The sequence below is a fragment of the Hippopotamus amphibius genome, chromosome 11, assembly GCF_030028045.1.
Source record: "Hippopotamus amphibius kiboko isolate mHipAmp2 chromosome 11, mHipAmp2.hap2, whole genome shotgun sequence".
NCBI classification, from domain to species: domain Eukaryota; kingdom Metazoa; phylum Chordata; class Mammalia; order Artiodactyla; family Hippopotamidae; genus Hippopotamus; species Hippopotamus amphibius.
The window spans coordinates 26,344,861-26,366,394 of NC_080196.1; the positions used below are offsets into that span (position 1 = coordinate 26,344,861).

A 21,534-nucleotide genomic window follows, 5' to 3' on the forward strand; every position below is an offset into this window, starting at 1 on the left:
GGAATGTTAGTAGGTGAAAGTATTTTGGGAAGAAATTGTGCAAATTATATTATATGAAGACCCTTCAACCTAATGGCCAATTTCTGGAAATCTCATTCAAGGAAATAATTTAATATACAGCTAAAGTTTTACGTGCAGAGATGTTCATCACAATATTATTTAAGGATAGTAAAAACTTGGAAACTGACTAATAATGGGGGAATAATTAAAGCATTTATGTAAATACTGCAGCAAAACTCAGATTAGGTTCATGAAGAAAGTAACTGCTGCAGTGTTGAAATGCAAGATTATACAAGTATGTGCTTTTTTATGAAGTGTAGAAAAAAGTGGACTATATTTATATTTTATTTATATATTATATAATATTAGCATAGCTCTGTGCTAAATGCTGTACACAAATGATTTCATCTCAGTCGGTGAGTATTATTTTTACTCCCATTTGAAGGGAATATTTCGGGTGAGGCAACTGAGGCCTTCAGAGGTTAACTGGCCCGAGATCACTCTGCTTGTAAATGACAGGAAGGACATGGATCCTGCCACACTCTGAGGCTTTTTGTTTTTACGTAAAGTGAAACAAAACAAAAACAAACAAAAAAACCTCTTCTATTTTTTCAATTTTCTGCAATAAAGATCCCTTTTTTATTCTTACTGTAATGTAGGGAGGAACTAGAGTGCAGTGGTTAAAAGAGCAGGCTCTGACGTCACTCTGCTGTTGGCATGACCTTGGTTAAAGCACTTAACTGCCCTCTGCCTCAGTGTACTCACCTGTGAAAAGGGGATGTGTGAAAGGGCTGGTGTGAGGGTCCCATGAGTTCATTCTTGTAAATTTAGAGCAGAAACACTGACACGTAGTGAGGACAGAGTGTTAGTTGCTGTTGATATCATCATGATGCTCTTCAAGAAAAGGACTTGAAAATAAGAAAAATCATTTGGAATATTGGGCTGGGCTGTCCTAAGTGGTTTTCAGATTCTCTTGGAGAGATGGTATGATGGGAGACCGACTTTGGAAAGCTTTTTTGTGGCAGTCATTAGCAGACCATATAGTGAAGGGAAATAGCAGTTTGCTAAATAATTCAACCTCCCTGAAGTGTGTAATTCATGTTAGAGCATAGCTGGCTTAGTGTTTTCTTAGGACAACAAGGGCATAAATCCCCAAACAAATGTGTGGCTTAGGTTCTAGCTCAAGCTTGAACTTCTTATACTTAGCATTACAAACTCGGTGCACAGTTCATCTTGCAGATTTTTCCCTATAAGAGAACATGTCATTACAGTGAATGTTCACTAATTTGCACTCCAGTAATTCACAGTGCATGGCCTGCCTCCTGACTCAGCAGGCACGATGGGCCTGTGATGTATAGTAGCCGGCGATACGTTTATAGATGGTCAGAACTTTCCCTACTTCCTTCTTCCCTCCTACGTGTCCCTGTGCTCCCTGACGCATTGAATTGCCCCGCATCCAGGGTGCAGTCAGAACCAGAATTTGGACTTCCTCCTCTCCCTCACCTTGCCTTCCCGCCATCCCTCCTGTGGCCCCTGGTACCCTCCCCTGCTGTGGCTTCACGGTGTCCTCCATCTCCTGTGTGGACTGTTGTGGCAGTCTTCTGACTTGACCTTGACATCACCCTCTTTCCAGCCCCCCGCCCACTCACTTTTATTCCCTGCCCCCAGTTTAAAATCAAACAGTAGAGCCCTTACCTGCTTCTCCAACAAGGATTTTCGCTTGTCTCTCCCCTCTCCTCTATCCCGTCCCCCACTGGCAAGCCTTACACATGACTGTGACCCGCTGGTCCCTATGTAGAATCCGCACATCCTTTGTCCAGGCACCTGTCTCTCACCTTGTTAGTTACCACTTCTCTCTCCCTGGTGAGACTCTGACTTCTCTGGAGGCAGATGTGTGTCCTGTGAGTCTGTGTCCTAGTGCCCCCACAGTGCAGTGAAGGTATGTTTGTTGATCATAAAAACAGCTGCCATGAATTGGGGTGCCCATGCATTGCCCCAGGCGTTTCATATATTCTCACAACAACCACATGGGGTGTAGGCATCGTTACACATGTGTTTATATGTCAGGTCTACAGCTTACCAAAGATCATATTACAATGTTGTGTCAGAGCCCAGAGGGCAGTAACTCACATTATACATATTACACGAAATTGTTTTCTTGTAGAAATAGTGAGAATCTACAGTCACAGGCACCATTTCATTACGAGTTAAGTAGTTTAGGGCCCATCTGGAGATCTATTGACCACTTACAGCTCGGGTTCTCAATTTGGGGACTGAGAGTCCCTAGGATTTTGGGGACTCTGTCAACTTGATCCAAATTCTCTGTCATCTGGGGATAGAAAGAAGGTCACCTTTGCTTTGCCTTTTTTTTTTTTTAAACGTTTGCTTTTATCATATTTTTACAATTGGGGTGGGATCCCCAAAAAGTCCAGAACTACTAATTTCACGTTATTCTTATGGAAAATAGAATACAGAAAATAGAATTTTCCGAAGGCCAGATGACTAGTTTACAGATTAACATCTGGAACACAACCCGTTTGTAAAATAGAGATGATATGTTTTGATAACTTGAGGGAGGGATTGAATGAAAATGATTCACCTTGGAGACTAGGTTTTTTAAAAGTAGCAATTTTCTTTAGACTCTGTAATCAGTCATTCCCTTTACCTCTTAAAACCACCTCTCAGTTATAGACTGAATGTGTGTGTGTGTGTGTGTGTGTGTGTGTGTGTGTGTGTGTGTCCACCCGCCGTCCCCCATGTCATATGTTGAAGCCTTAACTCTCTGTGTGATGATATTTGGAGGTGAGGCCTTTGGGAGGGTTTAGATGAACCTTGACCTTGGTCTTGCTAGCCCCCAGAACTGTGAGAAATAAACAACTGTCTGTTGTTTAAACCACCTTATCTGTAGTATTTTGTTACAGCAGCCAGAGCTGACCAAGACACTCTCCCTTCCCTTCTCCAGCCCGAGGGCACATGTTACATTGTTCATGTATGTGAAGAAAATCATTGGAGAAAACCATAATGCATTTTAAACATGTCGCTGCTTCTGTAGTCGCATTAATTTTCTTCAAGTAAGTGTGTTTATTTGGTTTAGCCTAGGAATATGTGATAGCTTTTCCAAATCAAAGTAGGATATTATGTATCTTTTTATATCTGTCCTTCCCCCAATTAAATGTTCTTGTCTTGGAACATTTGTGTTTTCAAATGAGCTAAGAGTGTGGGTCCTGCTGGAGGAAAGCTGAATTTACGAGCTTAAGAGGAAGGAGCATGTTCCTGTCTCTACCACTTACCATGATGCCTTAAACACATTTGATGCCTCCAGAAGTCCTGTTGTTAAACAGTAATATGTGCCATTTTACAGCCTGAATTCTTTTCCTAAAATTTTCACCTGATTGGCTTCTCCAGGAAAGATATTTTACAAGTTCTGTATGTAAATATTTTCCCCCCTCCTTAACTGTGTCCTTAATTTTCATTTTCAGATCTGTTTCATGTCTCTCCCTCAGTGTTCGGCTGTAGGTGGGCACCTAATTGACTTCATGCTAACTGGGTCACTGGCTTCCCTTTCTTCATTTTGTTATATAGTAAAATGGCTTTTGTGATAGCATGGAGTTGAATATTGGTACTTGGGGAGAATTGAAATGAAGGGAAAATCTTGTTGTTAGCCAGTCAGAATATTCAGTTACATTAATGTGACTTGCTAAAATACTTGGAGTTCCACTAAAATGTAATCACCTTAGAGCCTAATTCTCAGTTATTTCACCTTTAATGATTGTCGAGGGGGGTTTAAACACAGTGGCACAGTTGTTGAAAGTAGCACTTGGCGAAAAGGAGAAAAGCTTTGCTAGGAAGAGATCTAATCTTTCTGGAGAATTTCAAGAGAGGTTGACAGAAGTCCCCACAGCCCTTGCTGGACAGTGCCATGGTCTGGGCAGCTGTGGGCAGCAAAGGCTCCTTCCCGTCCAAAGGCAGCAAGGCCCCCTTTGGGGCGCAACTTGCCACCCACGCTGCACACACCCAGGAAGCTGGAATCACGGAGTAGTGGGACTCCTGCTTTATAAAAGTGTTTCTTCACCGCTTTGTGTTTTTCATTGGATTGACAAGAAAATGGCCCAAAAGATAGAAGAAAGCCGTTTTTATTTTTCATAATGAAATAAGCTTTTCTTGATATTTTTCATTTATCAAAAAACATCTAGAATCTGACAGCTCCAAACTATGGATACCTAAAGTTTTCTGTGTTCCGTGTATGTGAATAGAAAGTGGCACGGAAATAACGGATGGCAGGAACTTCTTATTTAGACCAGAGAGGCGTGATAGATTTACAGATGTATCCCAGTTATCTGTGCCTGCTCCTCCATGGCTCTGTACAGTGGGGTTGGGGGTTCATAATTCTGACTCTGGAACACTTCAGGATGGCAGAATGCCCCTGAATCATTGAAGCTTTGATTTTATTTGGGAAGATTTTATTTGATATGTTGAATGATTTTCTTACTCTCTGAAAACTGGCCTGTGTGAGAGGTATGGTCCCTTGAAGTCAGTCAGAACTTTAGGCTGGAGGCTTCCCTGGCTGCACAGTGGTTAATAAGACTCCAGGCTTCCACGGCAGGGGACACAGGGGCACAGGTTCGATCCCTGGTCAGGAAACTAAGATCCCACATGCGGCATGGCACGACCAAAAAAAAGAGAGAGAGAGAGAGAGAGAAAGAGAGAGAGAGAGAGAGAGAGAAAGAACATTAGATTAGGCTGGTCAAATAGTATTCCCGTCACCTGAGTAGTCTGGGTAAATAAGCATTTACTGGGAAGCTAAATTAGACAGCTCTAAAAATTGAAACAGTGAAAACTTGAGCATTTAGGTGAATGGTTAAGCTTTCATGAATGAGGTCATAGTTCACACTATTCCTTTCCAGCAGAAACTCTTTTACAGATGCCAGAGAGTCACAACTGTGTGTCAGTGGGAGGTATGAGAGGGGTGTTCAAATTTTTTAAAAAGTCAGTTGCTTAGTCTTGTTTATTGGTTTGTTTTCCTCACTTTTATGGATCTTTTTTTTTTTAATGTAACTTGTTATTTTGAGGTAATTTCAGGTTCATAAGCAGGTGTAAGAAATAGCAGAGATCCCAGATACCCTTTCCCTGGTAATATGGTGCAGAACTGTAGTTTGGTACCACAACCAGGTTGCTGACATTGTTACAGAAAAGATACAAAATGTTTCCATCAGCGCATGTTGCCCTTTTATAGCCCTGTCTGCCTCCACTCCATCTCTAACCCCTGGCAATCACTCATCCCTTCTCCATCTCTATAGTTTTGTCATTTCAAGAGTGTTATATAAAGGGATTGGCTTTTTTCCACTCAGTATTAAGTCTCTAGAGATTCATCCAGGGTTACGAGTATCAGAAGTGTGATCTTTTTGTTGCTGAGAAGTATTCCATGGTGTGGATGTACCGTTGTTTGTTTAATAATTCACCTGTTGAAGGGCATCTTGGTTGTTTCCAGTTTGGGGCTGCTATAGATAAAGCTGCTGTACATTCATGTACAGGTTTTTGTGTGAATGTCAATCTTTTCTCTGGAATGAATGCCCAATAACTTTATTTTAATGATGGCTTACGGTTTAATTGTATGCCTGAGCCATAATTTATTTAGCAAGTTACTTTTAGATGGGTATCTAAAGGTACCCCCCCCCCATTTCTCTGCTGCCAATATCACTGACAATCTTACAATTAAATCTTAATGTGCATCTGCTTTTATTTCCTTAGTATAAAGATTTCTACAAGTGAGCTTGAGTATGCAGAATTTTAAAGCTTTTTTTAAAAAAAAGTATCTCTTTTTAATGTTTATTTTTAATTTAAGTGCATCTGATTCCAGTGCATTTTCATTACCTCAAAAACCCCATACACGTCAGCAATTATTTCCCATCCTCCCCTCCCCCAGCCCCTGGCAACCACTAATGTACTTTGTGTCTGTATGGATTTGCCTATTCCAGACATTTCCTGTAAAATGGAATCATATAATATGTGACCTTTTGTGTCTGACTTCTTTAATTTACTGTAATGTTTTCAAGGTTCATCTGTGTTGTAGTGTGTATCAGTATTTCATTCCTTTTTTTATGAGTGAAAAACATTCCATTGTGTGGATATACAACCTTTTATTTGTTCATCAGTCAGTGGACATTTGGATTGATAGGTTTTTTGTTTGTTTTTGTTTTGTTTTGGGTTTTTTTGTTTTTTGTTTTTTTTGGGGGGGTGGGCTAATGTAAATAATGCTGCTGTGAATATTTATCTGTGTGCAGGTTTTTATGTGCACATCTGTCTTTATTTCTTCTGGGCATATACCTAGGAATAAAACTGCTGGGTCATATCATATGGTAGCTCAGCATTTCACTTTTTTAGGACCTACCAAACTATTTTCCACAGCAGAGGTACCATTTGCCAAGCCCAAATGCTGTATGAGTGTTCCAGTTTCTCCATCTCCTCACCAACAGTTGTGTCTGTCTTTATGATTACAGCATTCCTAGTGGGTGCTACATGGATCTTTTTAGGAGAGAAAGGACCAGAGCTGTTGGGGCAACAGTCCCTTGCGGATAGGTGGCCACCTGACCTACCAGATCCGGAAAGCCCCCAGGCACCGCTAATATGGAGGTTCCCAGTGGCGTCAGTGGGCTGTCTCTGGGCTTCTGTAGAGGAAGAGGAGGTTGTGGCCCTGCCTGCGCCTCGTGCCGGAGCCCCTGACTTGGGTGCAGTTCTGTGGGGGCCCAGGAGGCTGGGGGGTGCCTGCTCATCCTTTGTGGACCCGATTGCAGAAATTCTCAGGCTGAAAAATTCCCTCGCTAGCTTTTATCATAACAGCAATTGTTTTACTCATTCACAGGGGAAAAAAAGAACCAAAAAACAGTCGTTGATAATGTGACATAAAGGCTAGAAAGGCTTGTGGTTTTCATTTTCATGGGTGACATTTCAGAAGTCGTTGCCGATCACAAGTTGCCAAAACGATAGCTTTAAAATGTACTTAAAAAAAAAATCAACTGTGTGGTGGTTTGCAAAAGAGCACAGGATTTGTACATAGTAGGATAACTAACTCTTCCCAGTGTGCCTGGGGCTTTGCTGACCTTTTTTTTTTTCCCTGATATTGAATCCCAGGAAACCAAGTTCCAGTAAACCAGGACACTTGGCCACGCTAAATCATGTTAACCTGCAGGTAACCAGATGGATCTGTTTGTTATTTGGCCAGGTCACTTCAAGTCTCTGAACTTTAGTTTCCTCATCTAGGAAATGGGGATAATTCCTTGCTGAGTCTTTGAAAACCTGGGTATGTAATAGATACTCAATAAATGTTAGATCCCTTTGTTAAGCTTCAGGCTAGCAATGAAAGTTATGTTCTTTTTATAACCAAGTTCTGTACTTGAGATCACAAACCTTTTCATTTCCTCCTCAGCTCCAATTAAATCAGGAGGTGCGTGTGTGTTTATTTTTAGGGCCATGCTTCTAATTGGTGCCTTGGTTGAGTGTAGTAACCAGAAAGAAAGCCAGCAAGGGAAAGGGAAGTTGGCTTTGAAGAACCCCCTCTAACCTGCCCCACCCCCAACCTGCTAATTTAGTCTATTGCTAAGTAACAGATTACTGCAAAATTCAGCAGATTAAAACAGCTAACGCTTACTATCCCACACAGTCTCCGAGGGTCAGGAGGCCCAGAGAGGCTTATTGTCTGGGTGGTTCTGGCTCAGCGTCGATGAGGTGGTGGTGGGGCTGCTGTCACCGGCAGGCCTGGGCCAGAAGGTCCGCTTCCTCACACACTCAGGTGGTCATTGGCAGAGGCCTCGGTTTCTCTCTGCCTTGGCCTCCCCGCCACGGGATGGCTCACAACAGGGCAGCTGGTGTCCCCCAGAGCTAGTCATCTGAGAGGCACACGGACCACGATGCAAGTCGTAGTGTCTTTTATAACCTCATCTCAGAAGTGACACACCATCCCTTTTGCTGTGTTCACACAGCCCAGGTCCAATGCAGGAGAGGATCCCTGGGGACCATTTTAGGGGCTGCCTTCCACAGATGCCAGGTTCACGTGAAGACACCTCGATCCTCTAATCCAGGGAATGAAGCCGATAGGAATTGGCTCAGTGTAGGACTGAGAGTATCGGGGCCTGAGCCAGAGCCCACCTCTCGACCAGTGTCTGCATTCTTCCTGTTGCCCACCTTGCCTGCTCCCCAGCTGTGCATCCAGTTGGCTGTGGGCAGGTGTTTGCCGTGAGTTCTGGCATTGGCAGCCGCTTGGTGGCACCTCACACCTCCCCAGCTTGGTGTGACCAGGCACGTGGTTACTAGATCCCTCCTGTGTCCCAAGAACAGCTGCTGGGGGTGACAGGGAGCAGCAGGATAGACCTGCCCTTGCTGAGCTTTACTGACCTGACCTCCACTGACACCTCTCAGCCTGGGAAGTGCTGACAGAGGGTCAGAAGTCCCTCCTGCTGCCAGGAGTATTTTTTTTTTTTTTGGTACCTTTTTTCTTTTTCTTTTCTTTTTTTTTTTTTTTTTTTTTTTTGCAATTACAGAGTGGTATTCAGTTAACAGAACAACAATTATTTCGTATAAGCTGCATCAGAGACAACTGAAGATGAAAAAACTACCATCCCCATATGTAGCTAATTTGTGCTGTGCACCAACAAGAACCTGCTTTAAATTTCCATGCCAGTTTACAACCCCCATACTGTACTAGGCAAGGTTAGTGGCTATTGAAAATACCACCAGTACTGGGCATATACCCAGAGAACACCATAATTCAACACCGTAATTCAAAAAGACACATGCAATCCAGTGTTCATCACAGCACTATTTACAATAGCCAGGACATGGAAGCAACCTAAATGTCCATCAACAGATGAATGGATAAAAAAGATGTGGTACATACATACAATGGAATATTACTCAGCTGTAAAAAACAATGAAACTGGGACATTTGTAGAGACATGGATGGACCTAGAGACTGTCATACACAGTGAAGTGAGTCAGAAAGAGAAAAACAAATATTGTATATTAACACATATATGTGGACTACAGAAAAATGGTACAAATCAACTGGTTTGCAAGGCAGAAATAGAGACCCAGATGTAGAGAACAAACATATGGACACCAAGAGGGGAAAGCGGGGAGGGTTGGGGGGGGGATAAACTGGGAGATTGGGATACCAAATTGTATACTCTAAATATATGCAGTTTATTGTAAAAAATAAAATAAAAAGTTAAAATAGAAAAAGAAAAAAAAGCAATGAAACTGGGACATTTGTAAAGACATGGATGGACCTAGAGACTGTCATACAGAGTGAAGTGAGTCAGAAAGAAAAACAAACATCATATATTAACACATATATGCGGACTATAGAAAAATGGTGCAAATTAACTGGTTTGCAAGGCAGAAATAGAGACACAGATGTAGAGAACAAACATATGGACACCAAGTGGGGAAAGTGGGGAGGGTTGAGGGGGAATGAATTGGGAGATTGGGATTGCCATATATACATTACTAATAAGAAAAAAAATACCAAATTGTACACTCTAAATATATGCAGTTTATTGTATGTTAACTGTATCTCAATAAAAGTTCTGGAGAGAAAAAAAAGGGAAAAAAAAAAGGAAAATACCACCAGGACAGGGCTATCTAAAGACACATTTGGTAATGTGTTAACTGTACAAAAAAAGACACTGTACAGTTTAAAAACAAATCTTACACAGCCTTACATTTCAATTTTTTTTCTCTAAAAGGAGTGAATTGTGTACAGGGGGATTAAATGCTTTATAGACAAGAAAAAAAAACTGCTCTAGAACCAGCTTATTCATCCTGGTCTTCTTCGTCTTCATCCTCTTCATCTTTCCCCTTCTCGTAGTCTTTATAACAACATTCCAGAGTGGACGAAGGGCTTACACTACTTAATGCAAGATATGTTATGTGTACTATGTAACTGTGTTTAAAAGATAGGAGAACTGATCTCTAACGTAAAGGGGTTTATTTCAGCTTAAGAGATGACCCCCACTCTCCCGCCCCGGCCAGTGGAGTTAGAGCAAACAGGGAATTGTAACCTAATTTGTAGGAATGAAAAACATTTTGTCCTTGACCACTGTCCTAGTCTAGACTCTGTCCTTGTAATACAATATATGGATACCTTCTGCAGCAGATTTCATTAGCCTCCCAAAGCCCAGTTGATACACACAGCAGCAGTTCCCATAAAAGGCTGCTCATCAAAATTACCTAAGGAACTTTTCCAAAAAACCCCAAATTTCTCAGCCTCTTGACTACTGAATTGATGTCTGGGGAGTGGGGTTCCAGAAATCTTTTTTAAAGCTTCTGGGTGATTCTGAGATGTGGACAGATTGGAAAACCCATTGATGTGAAACTGAAAGGCGTGAAGGCTTCATTTATTCATTCATGCTTTCAGCCAGTAATCAGCAGTCTGTCAGGCACAGATCCAGGCTCTGAAGATATAAACAAGAACATCAGAGGTTCTGCCCTTGAAGAGCTTGGAGCTTAATGGGGATTGTGAACAAATGAGCAGATAATTACAGTATAACTGACAATCACAACACTTTAAACATAAGCCTGTAATTTTATCAGTGATTGAGATAGTGGAAGTCTTGATGGGCATATGAAAATGAGGCCAAGGAGGATTGCCACCCTTTTTCCACCCACTTCCCAAATAGGTCTTAATATGGAGATTTCTAAGGGCTCTCTTACCAAGCATCATGAATGAATAACAACTGTTTTTGGGGGGTTTTTTTCGATTTCAATTGAAGTATAGTTGACATACAATATTGTTTTAGTTTCAGGTGTTCAGCAAAGTGATTCAGTTATATATTTTCAGGTTATTTGCCATTATAGGTTATTATAAGATATTGAATATTGTTTCCTGTGCTATATTGTAAATCCTTGTTGCTTATCTATTTTATGTTTATATCTGTTAACTCCATACTCCTAATTTATCCCTCCCCCACCCCCTTTCCCTTTCGGTAACTGTAAGTTTGTTTTCTTATGTGAGTCTGCTTCTGTTTTGTATATAAATTCATTTGTGTTATTTTTTTAGATTCCACATATAAGTGGTATCATTTGGTATTTGTCTTTGTCTTATTTCACTTAGCGTGATAATCTCTGGATCCATCCATGTCACTACAAATGGCAATATTTCATTCCTTCTTATGGCTGAATAATATTCCATTGTGAATACAGCTGGTTTTGGTTTCATTTTTGAACTTGATCGTGTTATTTAAAATTAATTCTGTGTTTATTCTCATGGATAAAGCTGCGTGAACTCGATGCACTAATACATATTGTCACCATCCTCTTTACAGTGAATAGTCTTGTGAAGATGCTCCTTAAAGGCCATGTGGGGTATTTTAAGAGCGGTAGGTTGTCGGGTGGGAGACCTGGCTTCAAACTTTGACTCTATCCAAAGTCTGTGACCTTTGGCATCTCAGCCACCTCTGCAGTTGTAGTAAATGAATGAACTCATTGGACATCTATCATGTGCTAGCTGCTAGGAGTACAAAAAGCATGTCAGATACAGACTGACTTCTGCTCTGTGCTGATAGCATGAACACTGATCTTCTCTTCCACTCAGAAGTCAATGGCCAGCATCCCCTTAACATTCCAGAGAATTTATCTAGAGACTCTTAAAAATCTCCTGGATTCACAGATATTACATCATCCCATCCCAAGTAGAGAATGCCAGATCTGTGAGGTATGGATGTGGACAAGTTTCATTGCCCATGGACTTTGAGGGGAGTGCCAGTCTATGGCTTAGCAAAAACTGATGAACATTGAATGTGAAATTGGTCAGTGCCAAAGGTCTTTGTAATGATGATAATAATACATATATATTTGCATCTATTGTGTGCATGCATGATTCTAAGTATTTTACATATATTATTAACTCATTTAATCCCATGGGGAAGGCACTACCATGACCCTTTTCAGGTGAGGAGATTAAGTGCCTGGCTCAGGGTCACACAGCTAGTAAGTGGTGCAGCAGGGACTGGACCTCCAGCTGTTGGGCTCCTGACCACTGCTCCCCAGAGGAGACTGAGCCACAGGGTCTTTGCACACTGCTAACCATTTTGTTTCAGGAGGGCAGAATGATGTCTGTCTGTCACTGTCGTTTTCCTAACGAGCAATACTGTATACCGCTTAGCACGTAGAAGGCGCTTATTAAATATTCAGCTGCCTTTCCGGTGACTGGTAGTATGAAGGGCAGTTGTTCTCGGCATCACCAGGAGCACAGAAATAAAACCAGTCATGGGATGAGCTGATCCCGGCACTCGGATCTTTTACCTTGTCTCACCGCTGCCTAGTGCGTATTGATGAGTTACTGTGAGCAAAGCTCTGTGGGAGCCAAGCTCTCCTTCCATCCACGGCAGTCTGGCCTTTATCCATCGGCAAGGGGCTTTCTGTGTCTAGATTCATTTCGTCTTCTTCCAAATGACAGTGTGCTTCAACCCAAACCAGATGTCACCGGTCTTATTCTTCTGATTTCAAATTAAGTTATCTAGCAGTAATTTTCCACAGTGAACTCCTCTCCAAATGCTTGCGGGTATGTGGGTTGGTATGTGGGGTCCTTAGTAGGGGAAGAACTTTGATGATGCGTTCTGTTCTTTAGCCGTGAATAATAATTCCCCCAGAAGGTACGAGAGGCCAAGGGGGAGTCATTTGACACCTAACCTGGGCCTTGGAGAAAGGGTGAAGATAGAACGAACGGGGAGGAAGGACCACAGATGATTCTCTTAAGAACAGAGCCACTGGGTGACCCTCCACCACTTTAGAAGAACAGAATGTCCTTCTCTGGCAATGGTTAGAATAGTGCTTTTCATTTAGCTTGCGGCAGCCAAGGAGCTGGAGGTGATGGGGGCTTCCCTTTTAACCTGTCTCATCTTATGTTTGTATAAGGGAAAATTTGAGGCTGGCAGCATCTGCAGTTTCCCGCCAGTTGTCCATTACACCAGAACGAGGGGCTCAGCCTTTAGCCATGACGCTGACCTGTGGCAGGACTTGGTGGTGCCTGATGGTACCCCATCTTTGCAGTGACTGGTCTGAAGCCCAGACAGAGTGTCCTTTCTCACGTGTTTGCTGTATGGTAGGAGAAAATGACCCCGTCAGAGTATTAACGAGAGTTGGCTGTGCCCTTAGAATGAGGGTCAGAAAATATGAGAAGCCTATGGGGGACTGAGAGTAAGCATAGATTTCCTGGGTTGTCAGAATGAGGGAACCACTGTTGCTGTGGCAGGTAATTTCTCCCCAGCCAAGATTTAACCCCAAGTTATTTTCTACTCAGGCACCAGCATTCTAAAGGGATTCTCTTGTTAACTTGCATTCATATCTGGAAGCTTGTTAGTACGTAGGTGTTTTTCCCCTTAGGGTCTTTACAACAGTTTTATATTTTAACATTTCTGAGCAGGTGTGGTGTATTTTCCACCTCTCGTTCCTGAGCTGATTTTCTCCAACTGAGAAAAACCTTTTTAAATTCAGGAAGCAGTGTTGTGACTACGAAATTAAAGCACCATTTAATGTTTTGTGTTCTTGGCAGCGACCTGAAGAATGTTCCCATGCCTGCTTAACAGGAGTTGACTGTTAAGGGGATGAATGGGTCAGAGAATAGAAAGTGGAGGGAGATTTCCTCTTGACCCCTGGGAGCTGGAAGCTCAGCTTAGCTGACTCATTTTTAGATGAACTGCGACAATTCTAAATGAATAAATAAATAAAACAGGACATGATGAGGAAGTTAACAGTAGTTAAATGTCTGCAGTAAACACATTTTTAAACCAGAAGCAGTGTGACGTGGCTGATTTCACAGGAAAGGGGGCTTTCAAAGCAAGCTGACCACTCCCTGCTGCCATTGCCTTGGCAGTAAGGAAAACCAAGGCTTGACCCTAAAAAGAAATCTAAAGAAATCTTCGCTGCTAAGCTGTAGAGTCAGCAAACAGCCTGGTTGTAGGTTTAGGTAACTAACTTCCTATACTATAATACGAGGGTCAGTCAGAAATCCTACAGCCAGAGGGCGGATAATTTTTTGACGCACCCTGGTCATTTTTTAAAGTCTTGGTATCTTTGGAAACAGATTTGCCTGAAGATCTCAGTACTTTTCATGTGCTAAGCAGCTTTCCCATTTTCTCCTGCTCCAGATATAAATGGCCAAGATGATTTGCATTTGCATTCTTTAACCTCATTTGAGCACTGTGGTGGGGGCAGCCCTCCTTAACCCCAGCAGCCTTCCTTTGTGGCCACCGCCACCACCCCATCTGCTCACAGTTTGTTGTCCCTCTTGGCCAAGTGGAAAGGGAGGAGGGGGGCTGTTTCGCTGTGAAGCTTGTTGTCGTGTCTTGTTTCAAGCCTCCAGCAAATTCTGTGTGATACTAGGTCACAGTGAAAATGACTGCTTATTCACCCTCACGAGGTGACTCACCTGGCCACTGCTCCCGGGGAGAGCTACCTCAGGGGCAATGGGTCTTCCACAGGAGCCCGGCTCTCTTTGCGGGAGTCAGGTTCTGCCCTTTTGGGCCCTGCGTCGGTCAGTATTTCCAGGTTTGTGTATTCTGAGCTGCGGAATTGTGGGCGCTTCTCTTGAAGTTAGGCCTGAGGCTCACCTCGATCCTAAAATACTTAGTACGTGTGCCAGGAACTTGCCCTGGGTCACAGAACTAATCCTTGTTTTAGGTGAAGGTGTACTGAACTCTCTCAAACATCCTCTTTAAATATAGGGTAATTACTAGCCCCAGTTAGTCATTTCTTTTCTTAGTGAGATACTTACCATGAGGCATAATTGTAATACAGCTACATGGTTACTGAAGCACTCCAGGATTTGATAGTAGGGAGCGGCTTTCAGCTAAGAGTGTCTTCAGGGAGATGTGCTTAAAAGGGGAGCTCTTTAAAGGCTGTTCTAATTTACCTGCCTCTGTTTCCTACCCTTACCCTCTTTTCATTGTCCTTACTGTGTGTGGCCCTTGAACTAGTGAAGAGCGTTTGGATGCTCTTGTGGTTGGAGTTTTCTTTAATGGATCTGATTACCCCCCGTCGTGACCTGTAATGCTGGGAAGCCCCGTAGGTTGAGAGGGTGCCAGAGACTGCTGGTTAAAGAGGGTGGGGAGGCCGTGCTGGGCTTGGTGTCAGTGTGACCTGGCCCCTGGGAGGCCCCTTTGCCTGAATGTGAAGAACCAGTCACATCAAAGAATGGCTTCTTATTTTGCTGCACACAGGACCAGAGCTCCTCTTGCATGGGCGCAGCGCAAGGGCTTGGTCCCTGCCAGTACAGTTGTCCAGAGCAGCGGTGTGCCCGAGAGGCCCAGCACGCCCAAGCCGCCAGTAGGGCGACTGGTTGTTAAGAAGTGACGTTCCCGGCCCACGTGCAGCTTGGAAGGTGGGGATTTGCCTTGGTCAGGTGGGCGGAAGACGTGGGCGTGCACTCGGACGCCTTGTGCAAAGGGGGTTATGCCATTACCGTGATCCCAGAGCACCAGGCGGAGTGTCAAGGGCTTTGCAGGGCCCCGTGCCTCTCCTGTTCCTTTAGTAAAGTACAAAAGAGTGCAGCTCAGCCCACAGGCTGCTCAGCAAGTGCCCAGTTCACCCAGCGGGGCGGGCGGGCCCTGCGGGAGGAGTTCCCTTGCTGGGACCTTTTGTCCTGTTCCTGCGCAGCAGCCAGGCAGCCTGGGGGCTGCGAAGGGCACGTGGGGGCGGGCAGTGAGTGCGGCTAAGGTGCCGTCTCCCCTGCCAGCCTGTGGCCACGAGCTCCTGGCGCCGTGGGGTTGATGTCTGTGAACCCTGGTGGGCAGGAGGGGAGGACCAGTGGGTGATGGCCCCAGGCCACTGCCCCCAGCCAGCCCTCAGACTGGAGTGCTCTCTGCTCTGTGGTCACCTTCTTCGAGTGGCAGCTGCATGTTCCAAAGTAAATTTTTGCTCTGTGATCCCATCCCCTTTACCTTGCTTTATTTTTTCTTGCTAACAGTTACTTTACATAACATATTTTACACGTGTGTGTTCCTGCCCCAGCCTGGAATTTTGTTCCCTGCTGCATCTGTCAGGGCCGTCCTGCCTCTGCATCTGGCATGGGGCGTGCGCGTGCTAAGCATGTGGTGTGAGTGAGAAATGAGTCCACGGTATCGAGGGATCTGGGCGTGTGGCCGGCTGGACAGAAACACGGCACTGTGCTGAGATGATGAAAGCAAACCTTTGCTGGAGAAGCCTCCTGATAACCAGTATAAGAACAGGCAGCCCCTTCTGAGAAGGTGACACGATGTGCCCAGTCTTGGGCGTGACCAGGGGAGAGCTTGGAGAAAGCAATGAACATGGCCGCGTCCAGCCCAGAACCAGCCCTGCGATTCCCCAGCCAGGACTCTGCTGGTTAGGAGCCCCTGTTGATGTTCCCCCTCTTTTCTTTTCAAAGACTGCATGTTTGTTTATTTATTTATTTATTATAAATTTATTTATTTTATTGGCTGTGTTGGGTCTTTTTTGCTGCGCGCGGGCTTTCTTTTAGTTGCGGTGAGTGGGGGCTACTCTTCATTGTGGTGCGCAGGCTCCTCATTGCTGTGGCTTCTCTTGTTGCAGAGCTTGGGCTCTAGGCGCATGGGCTTCAGTAGTTGCAGCACATGGGCTCAGTCGTTGTGGTGTACGGGCTTAGTTGCTCCGTGGCATGTGGGATCTTCCTGGAGCAGGGATCAAACCTGTGTCCCCTGCATTGGCAGGCAGACTCCTAACCACTGCACCACCCAGGAAGCCCTATTTATTTTTTTTATAAATTTATTTATTTATTGGCTGTGTTGGGTCTTCATTGCTACGCATGGGCTTTATTCTAGATGTGGCAAGCAGGGGCTACTCTTAGTTGCGGTGCACGGGCTTCTCATTGCGGTGGCTTCTCTTGTTGTGGAGCACAGGCTCTAGGCACATGAGCTTCAGTAGTTGCAGCTCATGGGCTCAGTAGTTGTGGCTTGTGGGCTTAGTTGCTCCTCGACAAGTGAGATCTTCCCGGCCCAGGGCTCGAACCCATGTCCCCTGCATTGACAGGTGGATTCTGAACCACTGTGCCACCAGGGAAGTCCCTAGTTTGGTATTTTTAATGTAAAGTTGACTTGATCATCTGTTAACGGGTTGCGACCGATAGTTGTAAAAACTCCCATCTTGGCATGACTTCTTTTGTGCTCAAAAGAGAGAAATCTCTGGATGTATACCCAAGAAATGGTACCAGTAGGCTCCTTGTTAACAATGGGCCTTGAGGGATGGTGTTGGAGCAAACTGATGAGATTTTTCTTACCGCCTCTTTTCATTTTAAATGTTTGAATTCTTTACTGTGGACGTGAAGTACGTTAAGACAGTAACTAATAAAAGTACACAGCAGAGTAACCATCTTCTCCCTGTGGTGGTCCTGTTTGCCTCTTCCCCATCTGCCCCCTTTCTGTCCAGTTCCATCCTTCTCCCCACTGAGATTTCAGCTTCACAGAGAGAGTTTTTATGGAGCTGAGCAAAGAAGCACAGAAAACTGGCGTTTCATTTATAAAGTGAATCCACAGGATTGTGTCTTTCCTTTTGATTTTCAAATTAGAACTTTGCCCATAAATTACTTTTGTGAGTTTAAAAAGAAATTGTTTGAACATGAGGAACTTAACCTTGTCCAGAGCGTATTCTCTGAAAAGAATTTGTTCTTGTTGTTCTATGAAAAAATACAAGAAGTGTTTAAGTAGAGATTAATCAGTGTCTCTTTTTCTTAATAGGTTTTAAAATGGAACACTTCGATGCGTCACTTAGTACCTATTTCCGGGCATTGCTCGGCCCCCGAGGTAAGGTGGTTTGGGGGTTTCCTCCCCCCTTCTTCCCCCTACTCCTTGTAACAGGCACTTGTAAACATTGCATGAAGACATTCTAGAAAACATGAGCATTTTCCAATGATTAGACGAACACTTTGTCCTGGATACCAGGGGCTTGGAGTCCTGCGAGGTTGTGTACTAGTACAGGGTCCCCTGCTGCTGGGGCAGAGACACAGGTGCTGTGACCCTCTGCTGACTTTAGCTGGAGATCAGGTTTGCTGTCAAGCTTGCAGCCTGAGAATGCCGCAGATTTCACCACTGTTAGTGGCACGATTTCCTCAGTTCTTGTGAGTCTCCTGCTGAAACTGATTTCCAAAATGCACTGCCGCAATAAGAACTTAAAACTCTTCCCCTTTTACAGTTCTGAGGGCTTTTTAATGTCCTTTTGTGTTGTGTCATGTCAGTGGCTAGATATATACACCTGAGCTCACTTCTTATCCTCTGTATCTTTCATTACGTTTGAGAAAGTAAGTCAGTTCCATGTTATACCTTCTTCTAATGCCATCTATAATGTCTTAGCTGTCAAGAAGGAACTTTGGGGTTTCACAGATTCATAAGAAAACTACAAGAGACTTTTAAACAGATGAAAAGATTCTCAGTTTCACTTGTGGTTTTTAAAATACAAAAGAAAACAATAAAAGGAACTTCATCTGTTAGTATTTGGCTGACACCATCTGTGAGAACAGTGAGGATGTGGAGAAAGAGTCTAACTTGGGGTAACCTCTTTGGAGGGCAGTTGTGTTTTCTGTCGAAATTAAAATGCCCGTGTCCTTTGACTCAGCAAAGATATGTATAAGGAAGCTCCTTAACAGCATTGCTTGTCAAAACTGGAAATAATCTAGAAGCCCATCCATAGGGGACAAGTTAAATTAGTGTGCAGCCCTTGGCAAGGAAGAAGTCAGATCCATCTGTCTGTGCTGGTGTTGGGATGATGCCGTCTTTCAGTGTTGCTGGATCAAAAATCCAATTTTAAATGGCTGAAAACATAGTAAAAGTCACTAGCTTACATGACGAGATCTGAGTTATTTCAAGGGCTCTATGATGTTACCCAAGAACCCCTGTTCTTGTCATTTCCTGCCTTGCATCCTCAGTGTCAGCAACTCTGTCCTCCGGGCTAGGTTCCCCCACCTTTCGTGGTTGCAGGGTGGCTGCTGCAGCTCCAGGCTGCACCTCCAGAGGAGGAGGAGGAAATCTGATCATTTGCATGGTTTTAAGAACAAGTAAACTCTTGCCCAGAGCCCATCACAAACTGTCATCTCCTCAAAGCTCAGTGGCCACAGCCACTCCACATGCTTGTGTCTGAACCAGTCCCCAGGGAGTAGGTTACGTCTCCACGATTGGCTAGATTCCTAAGGATTTACCGCCTGGGGTTGGGGCCAGCCACCCAGGAAGTACTTGGATACTTGGTGATAATAGAAAAATGAAGATCTGTTATTTAAAAAGCATGGTGCAAAACAGCTTGAAGTAAAAGAAAATGGGAAGTTTTCATGGGTGCATTTATTGCGCTGTGTTGCGTATGTCCACATAAACATACATAAGTCTGATGTTAGTTGCCAAGTAGGAACTTGTTTTCTCAGAACTGACAGCTTAAGGCCCAGAGCTGAGAAAAAAAGGGGTAAGAATCCTCTTGTTTGAGTTCATTGGGGCAGCCGCTTCCCTGAAGGGCTTCTGAGAAGCATGGTTCAGCAGAACTGACAGTAACCACCACCATCACCCTAGCATCGCTAGTGGGGAGAGGGTGGAGGGCATCTCCCTCTGAAGCCAAGAGAATAAACACTGCGGGGGGGGGGGGGGGGGGGAGGGAGGATTTAGGGTGTCTGCAAGAAGGAGACTGACAGTGGTTCCCCAAGTGGATGTATGCTCCACTTAATCTGTGCTTCTCCTACAAGATCAAGGGAGAGAGCATTGGAGAGAGTAGCAAGATAGTCCAGCCAGGAGGTCAAGGAAGGGGCTGAAACACTATCCCCACTTAGCTGCTGAGGCAGATAAGGTGGTGAAACAGGCATGTGCCTCTGAGCACTGCAGTGGGAGGCCTTGGAGGGTATGTAGATTGAAGGGCTGCAGGTTGGGGGGCCCACTGTAGCAGGAGGCAGAGTGGGGTGTGCTGCAGAAGTGGATTCCTGGGAGTCAGCCAGAGGGTGGAGCTGAGTCTTGCAGGGGACAGATAACACGCAGGGGATCTTGGCTGCCAGGGAGTTTGCCCCCAGCCAAGGGAGGGCTGTCAGGTTGCCGCCGACAGCTACCAGGAGTAAATTTCCCTTTTCCTCCTCCTTCCTGCCTAGGAGAGGGGAGAGGAGCAGTAACTTCCTTGAATCAGTGTAGCTCTTCTCTCAGGCTTCTCTTCACTTATCTTGTCATTGTTGCTTCACCCTCAGTTTTTAAAAAATCATCATCCCACTGCTGTTGACCGTGGCACTCCTGGCTGACGCTGTCTGTTGAATCAGAGACAATCACTGAGCTGGCTGAGTGGCATGTTTTCAGAGTCTGCCACATGCTGGGCAGGCAGGCTGACCCTGGGCTGAGATGGAGGGCTTTGGAGCTCAAAGACTGCCATTTCTAGGGTTTCCTTGTCCCATGCGTAATTCAGCAAGCCTGGTTAATCAGTCCAGTTAATGGAAGTTTGAGCTTTTTCTCCTTGTTTTCTTTCAGATTCTTTGGAAAGGACTTTTTTAAAAATTACTTAGCAAAACCTGTGAGTAATATGCATGTCATTATTCAGAACATGACAGAGGGCCTCACCTTGAGGCTGTGTATTGAAGACTCACAGTTCCCCTTCCAGTTGCTTTGTTGACTTGGGAACACTGTGGTTAGAGAAATTTTTAACGTTTGAAAAACATTGTTATTATTTTTGTAGCTACTTTGTTAATCACTAAATTTTTTTTTCTTTTATTGTTTTCCAGATCTCAGAGTGAAAGGATGGTTTCTTCTGGACAATTATATCCCTACTTTGCTCTGCTCCATCCTGTACTTGCTAATTGTGTGGCTGGGACCAAAATATATGAAGAAGAGGCAGCCGTTCTCTTGCCAGGGGATTTTAGTGGTGTATAACCTTGGACTCACGCTGCTGTCTCTCTATATGTTCTGTGAGGTAGGTCAGAGGTTCACATGGCTTCCTCTCACTTAAATGGACTCGTGTCACTGTCCTGAATTGTGCTCCTAAGTGGAGAAAAGCAGCTGCGTGGGGGAGAGAACCGGGAGGGCAGGTACAGTAATGCGTTTCAAGGATGTTGTAAAATCGACTTTTCAAAACGCTGCAGTTATTTGTACAAGTGTGCCTTTGCTATTGATTCTTTTGTTATTTATGTTCTGTATTATACTCGGAATGAAAATAAATATTTTCAGAAATACTCTTTTGCAAGCAAAATACAGAGTAGAAAATGAACAAAAGGCAAAAAAAAAAATCTGTGCGTGTTTTATTATGAAGCATTTAATAAATGCCTGCTTCTTGTTTGGAGGCGGTGGGGGAAGGAAATGGGCAGAGTCTGCGTTCAGTATGTTTGTATTCAGTCAGCCTCTCCATCCTGATCTGATCACTGTAAACAGCTTGGAGGTTTGACAGGTTATTTTTTTAAAAGCCAAGAAGAGTAGATAGTGAGGTCTGCATTTAGGGTTTGAATGCTCTGTGTAAGTTCAGGCCTGATTATTTTTTCTATATAACAAGGATCTTGAAAACCAAATTTGGGGATCTCAGCGGCTTAAGTAAGAGTGAAAGACACATCAG

The 21,534-nt window shown here is 44.1% G+C and overlaps 1 protein-coding gene across 4 annotated transcripts in view; it reads left to right on the forward strand.

Annotated features, from left to right (window-relative positions):
- The window catches only part of ELOVL5 (ELOVL fatty acid elongase 5), a 66,796-nt gene that overhangs the window by 24,416 nt on the left and 20,846 nt on the right, over nt 1-21,534 (forward strand). For all 4 annotated transcript variants that reach the window (XM_057699504.1, XM_057699503.1, XM_057699502.1 and 1 more), the window contains 2 exons: nt 17,721-17,786; nt 20,714-20,901. In XM_057699504.1, the coding sequence (XP_057555487.1) occupies nt 17,729-17,786; nt 20,714-20,901 (246 nt within the window). In that variant the 5' untranslated portion in view covers nt 17,721-17,728. The remainder of the gene's footprint in view (nt 1-17,720; nt 17,787-20,713; nt 20,902-21,534) is intronic.